Genomic DNA, 15520 nt, shown 5'->3' with positions numbered 1-15520 from the left:
TTATCGCCATTTCTACTTACCCGTCGTCTGACAATGACATGTTTGTTTACTCTAAAGTCACGGTTGACTGCAAGAGATTTTGGAGGATCTTCCTTTGTTCACACTCTGGTCATTTGTGAAAGGAATCTATTAGTACATAGTGTGCTGCCACATTGCTGCACTCCACACACAATAGGAACAAAACAGTTTAAAACTGTCATGTTTGTGGTCTCACATTTTGAAAAAGATTTTAAACATCTTTTAGTGTGGTCCACCCTTTAAGCAAATATCCACTAACTCCTCTTCTTTCTGATACGTCCAGATCTGCCATTTTCCTCACAACACTGATTAAATCAGCACTTCTAGCACCTTGCGCACACCCACACACACATGCACTTTTGTATCAAGAACGATTTGTGGGCAGCTCAGATGACGTCAGATGAGAAGAGTTTTTTTGTAGTTTACTGGAAAATCATCCCACACAGTTCAGACATTCCAAGACCCGACAAACGACGATTGAAGTAGTTCAGTCAGATGCCACCACACCCTGATTCTTATGCCGCTGGTCCGTGTCTTTTGGTGCGGTGTGAAGTGATCTTTATAAATGTTGTTAAACTAAGACATGCTGTGTGTCTATGATGCTGAAGAACTTATCCATGTGTTCATAACCTCAAGACTAGATTATTGCAATGCACTACTGAGTGGAATGTCCTGGAGACTCAGTAAATAAGCTTCAGATGGAGTGCGTACTAGAATGTGTACACACTCATGTGTACACCGATCAGGCATAACATTATGACCTAATATTGTGTTGGTCACCCTTTTGCTGCCAAAACAGCCCTGACCCATCAAGGCATGGACTCCACTAGACCGCTGAAGGTGTGCTGTGGTATCTGGCACCTATATGTTAGCATCAGATCCTTTAAGTCCTGTAAGTTGTGAGGTGGGGCCTTCATGGATCGGACTGGTTTGTTCAGCACATCCCACAGATGCTCGTTTGGATTGAGATCTGGGGAATCTGGAGGCCAAGTCAACACAAACTTATTGTTGTGCTCCTCAAACCATTCCTGAACCATTTTTGGTTTGTGGCAGGGCGCATTATCCTGCTGAAAGAGGTCACAGCCACCGGGGAATACCGTTTCCATGTAAGGGTGCACATGGTCTGCAACAATGCTTAGGTAGGTGGTATGTGTCAAAGTAACATCCACATGGATGGTAGGACCCAAGGTTTCCCAGCAGAACATTGCCCAAAGCATCACACTATCTCAGCCGGCTTGCCTTCTTCCCATAGTGCATCCTGGTGCCATGTGTTCCCCAGGTAAGTGACGCACACATACCCGGCCATCCACGTGATGTAAAAGAAAACGTGATTGATCTGACCAGGCCACCTTCTTTCATTGCTCTGTGGTCCAGTTCTGTTGCTCACGTGTTGGCACTTTTGGCGGTGGACAGGGGTCAGCGTGAGCACCCTGACTGGTCTGCTGCTATGCAGCCCCATACGCAACAAACTGTGATGCACTGTATATTCTGACACCTTTCTATCAGAACCAGCATTAATGTCTTGAGCAATTTGAGCAACAGTAGCTCGTCCATTTGATCGGACCACACGGGCCAGCCTTCGCTCCCCACATGCATCAATGAGCCTTGGCCGCCCATGACCCTGGCCACTTTTGATAGATACTGACCACTGCAGACCGGGAACACCCCACAAGAGCTGCAGTTTTGGAGATGCTCTGACCCAGTCATCTAGCCATCACAATTTGGCCCTTGTCAAACTCGCTCAAATACTTAACACTTGCCCATTTTTCCTGCTTCTAACATATCAACTTTGAGGACAAAATGTTCACTTGCTGCCGAATATATCCCACCCACTAACAGATGCTGTGATGAAGAGATAATCAGTGCTATTCACTTCACCTGTCACACCTGCAACAATTCATCAACATTTCAAAACCCACAAAATAAGGTAGATCTTTTTCCTATTTGCCTTCTAAACTATAGAATAGTATTTCTAGCATTGTCCCAGGACAATGCTTTTTTTTGGTGATGCATACATCTAATTCATCCATACCTCACTGCTCATGGCTTCAAAATAATGCATTTCTGTAAAGCTGCTTTGAAACGACGAGTGTTATGAAAAGTATAAAATTAAAAATTGTCTTTACTTGAGGTACACTTTAAATTAAGACAAAATTACAGTACACTTGAATGACTTGCATGTTCTTTATTTATTTAATTTATTATTATTATTTATTTATTTGTGGTGGCTGCATCACATTGTACTTGTCTTAATGACAATACTAATCAAACAACCAAACTTAACTGATACAATAAACAACAAAAAATGACACACACAAAAACACACAAGCGCATCCACAGTAAGCAATATACTTTTTAATTCACATAAAAGCATACAAATTAGATCATACTGATTATTAATATTTCCCTTTTCTTTGCCGACTAATGAGACGGACCTTGCAATGGACGCTTTTTTATACATATAAATATACAGCTTTACATCCTGCAAAGAAAAATGTACTACATTAATGCTTGGGTGGAAAAAAACTACAGTGCAAATCATAATTTTACAGTGTCTATCACTTTACAGTGATTTATAGTTGAATATTTACCGTACTTGTTATTCTGTTTATTCTCATTCTGGACAAATTACTTTAATTCCCAATTATGCGCGCCATTGATAAAGGTGTTTAAACAAATGGTGAACTGAAGTATCATCAACAGCTGTAGTTCATTAAGACACTGAACTGGACAGGAACTGCTGCTGGATATGATAAAATCAACTAAATCCAATTCCACAAAATAAAAAACAATGATGATTATTTTTCTTAGTAAAAACACATTTTACTTTAGTAAAACTAAAACAAAAAGCCAATTTGGATGATCTTGATCCATATCAAAATTCTGAATAATTAGAATCATAAACAAAACATCCCAATGTCATTTGTGTTCATCAAAGGATGATCAACCTTTAGGTGGTGGTAGACAATCACGTATTTACATTCATTCATATAACAGACACTTTTATTCAAAGTAACGTACAAATAAGCAAAAACATAAGCAACAAACTTCATAAAAATGTATAGTAGCATATAGTAGCATATTTTTGTTTGTTTGTTTTACTGCTAATAAGAAGTGTTTATGTATGGTTGTTTTACTGCTAATAAGAATTTATTAGCAGTAAACTCTTATTTATGGTTATGGAGAGTTGTGTAATGGTCTCAGGAGGTCAGTAGAAGGCAAGAAAATAATTTGACCACGTTGGGAGAGTGTAAATGTTCTAGTACTTTTGATCCAGAGATTCGGTACTCTTTCAAAAGAATAATAGCGCCCCGTTACTGTATAACAGTGAAAACATGGAATTTCCATTAATGGTGGGGAAAGAGTTAATTGCGCTAGCAGGAAGACTTCTTATTTTGGGCGGGTGGGAAGAAAATCATTATAAATCAGTGGACTTATAATGGGATGGAATAATCAATCCGATCGTGACTTCATGAGACTCCTTACAGACTCTGAGGAACCCTCATATCCAACGAACCACAAACTTCCCTCTCTCTGACCATTCTGACGGGATGGATCTCCTGTCTAACCCTATGAGACTCTGTGGACTGCGTTACTTCAGTGTTAACAATCTGAAGCGCTCCAGAGACACTCCCTTGAGCCTGAACAGACGCTTTAGTCGGGTGCTTCTCAACGAGGACTACACTCTGGTAGTGCTGCATTTCACGCAGGGCAGCATCAGAGCCCCTCTGCTCCTCTATTAACAAGTTCTCTTGAATGCCTAGGACTGGGCTGGGCGTTACCAACATAGTAGGATGGGGCTCCACCAGATAAACGGAGGTGGCAGGGGTGTAGTACATCGCAGGCTGCTGGACTAACAGAGTTGGGTTAGGAACCATCACCTTCTCCTGGACATACACTCCTGTAGAGGACGTGCTGCTTGCCTGCTGTGATCCTGCAGCATGAATGGTGGTGGAAGAGCTTCCTTTCTTCTGAGAGTGTAGCAGACTAGCTGTCCCTTGTACGTTGACATCTTTGTGTGTGGTAGACAGGGCCGGTTTGGAGGTCACATGGGTGGTCGTGCTAATTTCGGCCTCAATTGTAGAACCACTACAGATCTCAGCCAGGGTCTTGAACCTTATATCGAGGTCGTTGAGAAAAGCAAGGTCATCGTCTTCATGCATGTGACTGCAGATGTCCTCCAATGAGCCCATCCAAGATTCCTGACCCTCATAGTCATAGACCTTCAGACAGTCTCCCATATCCTGCTTCTTAGCCACATAACCTGTTTTCTGTAATAACACAGAAATAATGTTGCATTTACTGACCCATTCATATACCAAGTTGTCATGAAACTCAATAAAAAAAATAAGTCTATAAAAAAGCACCAATGCAAATTATTTATATATATCCTAATCATTTAACAACATGTATTCATCATCGCTGCAGTATTGTGAACGTGCGGCCTACAGAGAGAGAGGCATTCATTTGGATTACATAATCAGAGAGTTTTTGTTTTTGATTCTATTTGGTTTGTTTAAAGGGGTCATGAATTGAGATAAGTTTGAATATCCTGTAAGTTTCAGAGCTGAAAACTTCCTTGTGAGTCAAAGAAAAGCTTTTATTGACACCAGGCCCAGCAAACGATCGATTTCAGAATGTGCCCGGCTATGACGTGAGAGTGTAGTGAAGCACCGCCTCAACAGAAAAAGAAGAACAACGCCTGATTCTGTAGCCCCGCCCACCGACTCGTGCCACTAACATGACAGCTTAGAGCAGCATAGAGCTAAACAGCATCGAATTTCTAAGCAGTAAACATACCACATAAGCTGTTCGGATTCCAATATTATGAATGCATGGATGAACTTTATTTTTAATGAATATCCAGCTCACGTGGGGAAGACTTTGCACGTATGTTAATTTAACCACAGAGTCGTTTGTAAACAAGAGACTGGATTTGCAGACAGTACAAGATTACATGAATGAATGAAGCAACACACTAATGTGAGTAAAAAATGTTTTTTATATGTGGTAGTATTGCATTGTTACAGATCGTTTGATATCTATGGATTATGTGTACGTGTCTAACAGAACATACCTTAGCACGCTGTCACAGGCTGTAGAATACTTTATTTGTGGTGTTCTTGGTTCATTACTGTCCGGTTTGATGTGAGTGTTCACTCTCTTGACTCGATATTTGAAGGGCGCACGTGCCCGCGCGTGTGTGTACGGTTTGCGGTTATATTCATCGATCGGGCGGGCCAAGTAACTTTAATAAAAAATTTACATTCCAATCAACCGCGGGGGGATGAGAGATGAATCATTGTGTTTGTTCGATAAAGACATTTTGCGAGCCCTGGCTGTGGGCTGGGCGATTCATTCCCGTTGCCATTTGCCACCCGCTTTCACTGACAGGGGAGCAGAAGCTCATTAAATATGCAAATCGTATCCAATACTAGCCGTGGGCGTTTACTTCCAAGTCTTCAGTGCGGCACGCCCATCAAAACTGAGCGTGTCTTGAGAGAGCCTCAAAACCAGGGCAGAAAATAGCCTATTACTTATTCATTATGATTTTTTTTTATGTAAAAACCACGCGAACGCAATAAGTTGACCTCAGACAACAGTATAAAAAAATAAAAAAGTAGACATTTCAAGTTTCTATATGCATTTTTCTCATGTCTGTGAGGCAAGTATCATATACGCTGAGTTTTGGTTCATTTGTGATGCACTCCAGTTCTTTTGCTGTCGAGCACTGTCAAGAGCTTCGTAAGATTTGTTGTGTTGCCGGTCTTTGCAGTAATCATCTTGTCACAAATATTGCATCGCGGGCTGTTGGCATCGATACTGGTGAAATGTAGCCACACTTTTGATAATTTCCATCTATGGGGGTTGGAACGTTTACACATTACAGCCTCACGAGCCATATATCTGTGGGCAACCACGTAAACTAGTGTTTTTCCTTGATGCCTCACCACAGCCAATCATGCTACATGTTTATTTGCTTACTGACGTTGACGAGATTAACCCCGTAGGTATCGAAATTTGATACTAAACGACAAGCAATGTTTCAGTACTCGATAGTATCAAGGCAATTCAGTCTGTACCTAAAAAGTATCTAACTCAATTCCGCCCTACGTATGTTTCATGTGCTGCAGCAGCAGCATGTCTTACATGCTCACAGCAATGTTTGTGAATGTCTTGGCAGTAGCAAGTCTCGGTACTTGCTCTGCAGCAGCAGTGTAGCAGATCCATATCCCCAAGACCAAATACATTAACATTGCCATATCAATTACCATGTCAATCTCTCCGAGAGTTGTCATGACGGAAATTCACCCATGACCCAAAAATACATTGCTAAAATACATAGTTCACACAAAACATGGACACACTTCAATCCTTTATTATTATTTTTATTATTATTATCTTAATCTGTGAAGTCTCATGTTTTAATACTTTCTCAGTGGTGTTGCTTCCCTTAACAGTTTAATTTTATTGCTTGTCATATTATAATTTTCATGAAGTCTAGACTAAAATTGGTTTCAAACTAATTTGCATTGCATTACAAATGAGAGACCCAAACTACTATTAGAGAGACCTACCTGAAAAACATCAACATCCTCATTGATGTTTTAATGGTACAAAGACATCTTAAAAGATCAAGGAAAGTTTGATTTCTTAGTCTTGACCCCTTTAAACTCAATGCCGCATTGATATTTAATTTCTTAAACTGTGTAAAAGTCCTACTTACTTGAGAATAGAAGTCGGCTAAGAAAGCGTCAGACAGTGCAAGCCCATCAAAGGTGTCAAATCTGCTATATTCGTCTTTTCTTGTTCCATATATGTACCTCCCATCAGTCTGACTCTCGTGGTGATGATGCTCTTCATGCTGGCCATATTGGTTGAATGAGGACCAATGTGAGTCTTCTGGTCTCACTGCACCATCTTTTCCATCTCTCCACTTGTGAGCCCCTCTTACAGCATCCTTAGTAATGAGCATGTTGTCATCATGCTCTTTTGTCATCTGTAAGAGAGCCATTTGCTGTGGAAAAGAGCACAACAACTTGTTATGGCTCTGTTAACAGTGCCTGATACATTATTCACATATGAGCAACATGCAGGGTCTTAAATTAACACTTGCTTAGTACCTAATGTGAGTTGTAAGTCAGTTGTAGTAGTTGACATTGTAGACAATTTTTCTGTTCTTGATGTTCCTAAACTCATCTTTAGCAGTTTGGTAAGTAAATGATATTACCAAATCACTTTAACTTGGTAAGAAAGATAGTTTGCAGACTAAAGCAGTACGTTTCCGCAGCCCACTGCAAGGATTTTAACGGACCCTACTATTTATGTCACGTTGTTTAACGAGCACTCATAAATGGAGATTGTTAACACAGTGGCTAAATTGCTTAACAGTGCAAAAGTATGTTGTAAATATAAAAAAATGCACGTTCTCCAAAGCGCAAATACACACTGGAACATTTGACAAATCTGCCAAAATATTATGCCTTTAGATTTAAATCACTGAAAGAAACTGAGTTAAAATATTCTCTGAAAATAGACATTTCATTTGGTTAATTATGCTTGCAGGACAAAAGACAATTGGGTTGTATTAGATGAACATCAACAGGCTGCAAACGAAAAATACAATAAATTGCTTAATTTTGTCAGGGCTAGTGCTATTCATAAAAAAATCCAAATTAAAAAATAATAACCTCCTGGGACCCACGAATAGACTTTTGTCCACTATAGTTTATACATTATACATGTCACATGTCAGAGTCTGGATGTCCTTTAAAGAGCACATTCGGGGCTTTGCAGAGATACCAAATGTTTGGGGGTTTCACCAGGACAACAACTTCTTCTTGGTCTTTAAAAATGGCTGACATTAATGTTTAGCACTCTTATGGAAAAATGATAATAAATCGGATTAATTTTCAAATTGTTTGTTGTAAATCAACATCTCAGGAAAATGTTAAGGGGGTTTCTAATCAAAATATGACTTTCTGTTACAAAACAGGGCATTGATTTCATAAATGTCCACTGTAGTCGACACCAGGATTTAAATCATGTTTATCAGGTATTTTGGAGACATAACAAGTGAATAGGGAAATAAATTACATATCAATATTCCTATGAAACATTAGATATTATTATGAAAATTTTGCCAATTATTACTCTCATTATTACACTTCTTTTTTCATGTTGCACCAAGAACACATTAATATGCAAATTAGATGCAGTGTATATATACATTGTATTGAATGGGAAAATCCAAGTATGGCCATTTTACCCACATTTCATAAAGTAAAATGGTATATCAGTGCATTTCGTTAAATCTTTCATAACATAGTTCAGAATCATCTTTAAACAAAGTTTGTTTAAAAAAAAAAATCCTGAAACCTAAAAATTGATTGGTGAATTAAAAATAAATCCCATTGTCCCCCAAGTCCTGGTGTCAACTACAGAGGACATATCATAACATATGAATAAAATATAATTTATACACTTTTGGCAGTATAATTATTAGATTTAGCAATTTGTGTGGTTAACAGCAGTGCTCTTTACTCATCTAAAACAAAACAGTATAATTATTATTAAAATAAAAATAGCCACAAGTGGAAATTATTGGGGTCCAATCAATTCGTAAAATTTGAAAAACTGAAAACACAAATGCTGATTCTGATACAATTACATTTGTCATATATATAAACAGTTTATAAACAGAAATTTCTGATTGCATTGGAAATTGTTGATATTTCGATTATGTTCTCAAAATTTTTGTGTTGACTTTTTGTTACACAGGAGTTTCCTGTGTCACCTCCACATTCACAGAGGGATCCATCTCCAGAGTATTGACTATGGCCATGCAAACTACATTTCCCATAATGCTGCTCTCCTGGACTGATCACACACCTGCTCTTCATTGATTACACTCACACCTGCACTTCATTTCCACATGTATAAGAATCCCTCTCTCACACCCATTCAGTGCGAAGTCTTGTTTTGCCCTGGCATACATACTGAGCGATTGTCTACTGATTCTGTTTATTCTGGTTTAGATCTTGGACTGTTTTTGGAACTCTTCGACCACTCTCTGGCTACCTCGACCTTGGACTGTTTCCTGGCTAACTGAACATACTCTGGCTCCCACGACCCTGCACTGTTACCCGTGTTTGAGACCTTGCTGCCTGCCCCGATCATCAGCACTAGCTTACCTGAGTATTCTTTGCCTTGCCCATACCATTCCTGTCTACCTATCAATACCCTGTCTGTCTGACTTTGTCACTAATTAAAGCTGCAAATGGATCTCTATGACTCTGTGGATTCGTTACAGAAGACTTCGCCACCTCAAGGTCCAGCAGCCGTCTCACAGCTCACCACTGAAATCTCTGCACCGGCTGCCCAGCTAGCTCAACACCAGCTACAGTTGAATCGCCTCACGTCACTCACCGAGGAGCTCGTAACAGCCCTGCAAGGGCTTCAAGCCTCAGCGATCAGCGCCCCCGTCGATCAGGCCTCAGGGGTATCACCGCCCTCGGCGAGCACCTCAGTCAATCCTCGTCTCGCTCTTCCAGAGAAGTATGATGGCGCTTCAGCTAAATGCAAAGGCTTCCTGCTCCAATGCCACCTCTACTTTGATCAACAGCCAGCACTCCATCCCACAGATTCAGGGAAAATTGCTTTCATGTGTTCGCTCCTCACCGGAAAGGCGCTGGAATGGGTAACTGCCATCTGGAGGCCGGATGGATCTCCTTTCTCCACATTTGCATCATTTACCCAGCAGTTCCGCAGCGTTTTCGAGCACTCCACTGAGCTTGGTGATGCCGGTGAACGCCTTCTCAGTCATACTCAGGGGAGAAGAACCGCCGCCGATTATGCCCTCACGTTTCGCACCCTTGCTGCACAGACCAATTGGGTTGAGGACACCCTGAAAACCCTGTTCAGAAAAGGTCTCACCAATGAACTTCAGTCTGAGTTAGCTTGCCGCGATGAGGGGAGAACGCTGAACGAATACATCAACCTGGCCATTCAGATCGACAACCTTATTCGTTCTCGGCGCACACCTCGAGTTCCCTATCGTGCTCGTCCCGACGACACGGATGCACCAGAGCCCATGCAGCTGGGTTTTACTCCTCTCACTCCTGAGGAACGCGAGCGTCGCCTGCAGCAGCATCTCTGTCTCTACTGCGGACAGTCTGGTCATCGCAGACTCTCCTGCCCAGTTCGTCCGTCTCTTCAGGCTCAACCAGTGAGTACCCTGGCGGACTCCAACAATCGGTGGTCCGGGTTCACGCTACCTGTTCGTCTCTCTCTACCCGGCAGAATGATTGACACATCCGCTTTGCTAGACTCAGGAGCCGCGGGAAATTTTATGTCTCATGATTTCACTGTACAGCATAAACTCCAAACTAATCCCTGTGACTTCTCTCTGACAGTCGAGGCGCTAGATGGTCGGCCCTTGGGAGAGGGAAGGATTCAACACCTCACCGAAGAGGTAATTCTGCATGTCGGAACACTTCATTCTGAATCAATCAGGTTTTATGTTATTCACGCCCCCAAACACTCCATAATCCTGGGTCTTCCATGGCTGCGCACTCACAACCCACAAATCTCCTGGCGGGAGAACCAAATCATCCAGTGGGATTCTTCGTGCCATAGAAGATGCCTGGCTAAAATCAATCGTACTCCCCGCAACATTCTCCAGTTATCCACGTCGGAGTTCAGTGATTCAGGACTGCCTGCTGTGTATTCTGATCTCTCTGACGTTTTCAGCAAACTCAAGGCTGCCCAACTTCCAGAACACCGTTCCAGTGATTGTGCCATCGAACTATTACCCGGCACCACACCGCCTAAGGGCAGAATTTTTCCCCTGTCTCAACCAGAGTCCGAAGCGATGAAGAAGTACATAGAGGAAGAACTAGCCAAGGGGTTCATCCGGCCCTCTACCTCACCCGCCGCTGCGGGCTTCTTCTTCGTTAAGAAAAAGGATGGCACACTGCGCCCCTGCATCGACTATCGTGGTCTTAACGAGAATACAGTCAAGTTCAGGTACCCACTGCCCCTGGTGCCAGCCGCTCTCGAACAGCTCCGTCAAGCCAAGTATTATACCAAGTTGGATCTCCGTAATGCCTACAACTTGATTCGTATACGCAGAGGAGACGAGTGGAAGACGGCCTTCTCTACCACTAATGGGCACTATGAGTATCTCGTTATGCCATTTGGGTTGTCCAATAGTCCTTCTGTCTTCCAGGCGTTCATGAATGACGTCTTTCGGGACATGCTGGAGAGGTGGGTAATCGTCTACATCGACGATATACTGATTTACTCTTCAACCATGGAGGAACACGTCAAACATGTCAGATCGGTTCTCAGACGACTCATTCAATATCAGCTCTATGTCAAATTCGAGAAATGTGAATTCCATCGCACAAGAACGTCTTTCCTGGGATACGTCATCAGTCCAGAGGGTGTGGCGATGGACGAGAAGAAGGTTCAGGCGGTCCTAAATTGGCCGGTTCCCCAAACAGTCAAACAGTTGCAACGGTTCCTGGGGTTTGCGAATTTCTATCGTCGGTTCATCAGAAACTACAGTACAGTAGCTGCCCCGTTGACCACCATGACCAAACGTCACCACCATCGCTTGAGCTGGACACCTGAGTCCACCAAAGCCTTTGATGAGCTCCGAACACGCTTCACCTCTGCTCCCATCCTGCGGCATCCAGACCCCACACGTCAGTTTATCATCGAGGTGGATGCTTCAAACACTGGAGTAGGTGCAGTTCTGTCCCAGCGTCAAGGCATGCCTGAAAAAATGTATCCTTGTGCCTTCTTTTCTCGTAAATTAACCTCCGCTGAGCGCAACTATGACGTGGGCAACCGTGAATTACTGGCCATGAAACTGGCTTTAGAGGAGTGGCGGCACTGGCTAGAAGGAGCACAGGAACCCTTCATCATCCTCACCGACCACAAGAACCTCGAGTTTCTCCGGACGGCCAAATGCTTGAATCCCCGTCAGGCCCGGTGGGCTCTATTCTTTACAAGATTCCAGTTCACTATCATGTATCGTCCTGGTTCCAAGAACATTAAGGCCGACGCTCTCTCCCGCCAGACCGATGAGACACCCCAACCCACGATCACAGAGAATATTCTTCCTGAGAACCTACTCGTCGCTCCTGTGCAATGGGACATCATTACTGAGATTGAACAGTTCAATCGCCAGGAGCCACCTACCTTGAATGGTCCACCTAATCGCAAATTCTAAATGGCTGAAAATGTTCTTGTATTAATGGAAATGACCATTTGATATGAAGGGAACTTACGTATTTGTATGAAAAGAGTGCAAAACTGTGTATTAGCTTTTTATAGTGCTAACTTTGACTGATTATCACAAAATTTGGTACACAGCTTAATATACAGATGGTGCACGTATCCACAAAATGTCATTATGACCAGCAAAATTCAAGTTACAAGGTAATAGGTACTGTTGGCAGCAATTTCTATTGTCTGATGGGTTATGACTGGCGATTGATTAGGGTCACCCTCCACGATCAAATTTAAGTATCCCTGAAGGTTGGGATGATTCTAATGACCCAAGGGCTGCATTTTCCAAAAGCACTGTAAGCCTAAGTAGATTGTAGAACCATTTTCCAGCTTTACACCACTGCACCTGTCCCTTTGCATTGCACTTGGTGATGTAAGGTTTGGATGCAGCTGCTCGACCATGGAAACCCATTCCATGAAGCTCTCTATGCACTGTTCTTGAACTAATCTGAAGGCCACACAAAGTTTGGAGGTCTGTAGCTATTGACTCTGCAGAAAGCTGGCGACTTCTGCGCACTGTGCGCTTCAGCATGCACTGACCCCGCTCTGTGTTATTACGTGGCCTACCACTTCGTGGCTGAGTTGCTGTTGTTCCCAATTGCTTCCACTTTGTTATAATGCCACTAACAGTTCACTTAGCAGGAATCATTTAGTAGTGAGGGAATTTCACAAATGGACTTATTGCACAGGTGGCAACCTATCACGGTAACACGCTTGAAAGCTCCTGAGACCGACCCATTCTTTCACAAATGTTTGTAGACGCAGTCTGCATGCCTAGGTGTTTGATTTTATACACCTGTGGCAATGGAAGTGATTGGAACACCTAAATTCAATGATTTGGAGGGGTGTCCCAATACTTTTGTATTTGGACACTAAAGTAGACTAAAGTTGGGACACTAAAATATCTCTACTAAAGTAGAGATAGCCCTGGTGTTCCTGTCCAGGAAGATTTGTCTGTAAGGGTAATGTTTAAATGCACAGTTACCTGACAAATAATTTTTGAGTACTCCCTCCGTGCGAGGAAGAACCGTTTAGATCTGCTCTGGCGGGTAAAACATCTAGAGAACGCCCTCAAGTTAGGCCAAGAAGATTTGTCTGTAAGGGTACTGTCTGAAAACACAGTTACCTGGCAAATATTTTTAAAGTAAACCTGACTCTCCATTTTCTTCCACCCCAGATAGGGGATTTCATCTTTATTTTTATTTCCTTTTAATTTCTTGCCTTTTGGCAATACAGTGTAAGATATCCTGTTATGATAAGATATCCTTCAGAAAAGGATAGTTTTCTGTTGCAAGGACTGTTGCTACTCTCTCTAGGAAAGAACATCCTGCAACAATCACTCTAAGAACACAACGTGCCATTCTGAAAGAAGTGTCAGAAAATTTATTTAATGCTATTTTCCATCTTCTTAGGACACAAATAATAACATTTCATGACCCTTTTTGGTTACACTTTATTTCGATAGTCCACTTTAAACATTCTACTAACTATAAGTAACTTTGCAACTACATGTCAACTAACTGTCATTAGAGTATTAGTTGACTGTCAGTAGACTGGTAGGTTATGGTTAGGTGTTAGGGTTCGGTTTAGTAGAATAAGTTGAATAGTTGCCAAGTTACTTTTAGTCAGTAGAATGTCTGTTGGGGGACCAACAAAACAAAGTTTTAGTAAATATTAATCAGACAGTCTACAAATACTCTAATGACAGTTAGTTGACATGTAGTTGCAAAGTTACTTACAGTTAGTAGAATGTCTAAAGTGGACAATCAAAATAAAGTTGTGGCGAGGGGGGCGTGGTTTCGCGAGGTCTGCACGGACGGAGGCCGGGAGACGAGCGGTAAGAAAGTAGGTCAAGTGCATGATGATAAACACCTGTGTCTGATTGCAGTGATTGGCGCGGAGAGAGCGCTTAAAAGCCCGGCCGGAAGCAGTGTGCGTGAGAGAGACACTGAGGACTCGTGGGAGAGACGCTGGGACTGTGATTTAAGAGAAAGCTGTTGTTAACCGGAGGAGGATACAAGTTTTGAGTGATTGATATGAGTGCGCAAGGCGCCAGTTTATGTTTATAACTGAGTTGAAAATAAATCCCACGAGTTCCAGCATTTCGCCGACCCTGCCTTCTTCCTTTCCCACCCCACATCTGAACCTCTTTACAAAAGTGTTATCCTTTTTTTTATTTTTTTTATTTTAATGTTTGTATCCCCCAGGATACGTTACTAGTTCGGGGGTATAAATTCATTGAAAAAAGAAAGCTTGTTTGGCAATGTGTGTTTACAAGATTTTAGCCACATTTTTAAAACCATTTATTCTCACATAACTTAAACTAAACATTCTTTGTAAAATTATGTTAAACAATAAGCATAATTCATATTTATGAATATATATTAGAGCCTAGTGTATCATATTTAATACGCAAATTTCTAGGGCCCATAAATGATCAATATGACCAAAACTTTGCTGAAAAACCTGTTTACACAATCTACTTCATGCCTTCTGTCTTCTGATTGATAGTTCAGCCATATTTTCATGTTAATGACTTCAAATATGACACAACAGGCTTTTGAGGAACATTTATTTGGCCATCTCTCAGTTATCATTGATTTGCAATGAATTGCATATATAGTATGAGCCATAAAAGCCTGATATATAATATGTTACTCAACAAAAAACACAAATGTATATACTGTATATATACAGTATATAACATATTGCATATGTTTTTATTAGGTATCATATTACACACACATACACCTATCAGGCATAACATTATGCCCACCTTCCTAATATTGTGTTGGTCCCCATTTTGCTGCCAAAACAGCCCTGACATGTCCGTGGCTAAAATTTTGTAACACGCATTGCTAAACAAGCTTTCTTTTTTCAATGAATTTATACCCCCAAACCTGCAACGTATCCTGGGGGATTCAAACATTTACACAATTTCCACAGCCTATAACGTTAAACCACTGTCTGTTTCGAGCGTCAGCTCGCCGTGTGTCCAAAAAGTAAGACAATAAACTCCTAATATATGTTTGTTTCCTTTGGTTCCTCTTTTCGAGATCGATATAATCGATATCGTTTCCTGGGTTACATATGTGTGGGGCGGAGCTATCAAAATAGGGGCGTGTTTGTTTTGGTGATTTGAAATATCAACACTGGTTACCAGAAAGCACTTACCCCACCTTTAACAACAACTTTTTAAACA

At 41.6% G+C, this 15520-nt stretch overlaps 1 protein-coding gene across 2 annotated transcripts in view; it reads right to left on the bottom strand.

Moving 5' to 3' along the window:
* Positions 1-2353: 2353 nt before the first annotated feature.
* Positions 2354-15520, bottom strand: part of dsg2l (desmoglein 2 like) — a 38836-nt gene continuing 25669 nt past the window's right edge. For both annotated transcript variants that reach the window (XM_079819527.1, XM_079819528.1), the window contains exons 13-14: positions 6746-7036; positions 2354-4289 (exon numbers count right to left, since the gene is read on the bottom strand). In XM_079819527.1, coding sequence (XP_079675653.1) covers positions 3501-4289; positions 6746-7036 — 1080 coding nt within the window. In that variant the 3' untranslated portion in view covers positions 2354-3500. The remainder of the gene's footprint in view (positions 4290-6745; positions 7037-15520) is intronic.

Source organism: Gobio gobio (assembly GCF_949357685.1).
Source record: "Gobio gobio genome assembly, chromosome: 6".
Classification (NCBI taxonomy): domain Eukaryota; kingdom Metazoa; phylum Chordata; class Actinopteri; order Cypriniformes; family Gobionidae; genus Gobio; species Gobio gobio.
The sequence above is the reverse complement of the archived record's forward strand: the minus strand, read 5'-3'. Positions and strand labels throughout refer to the sequence as shown.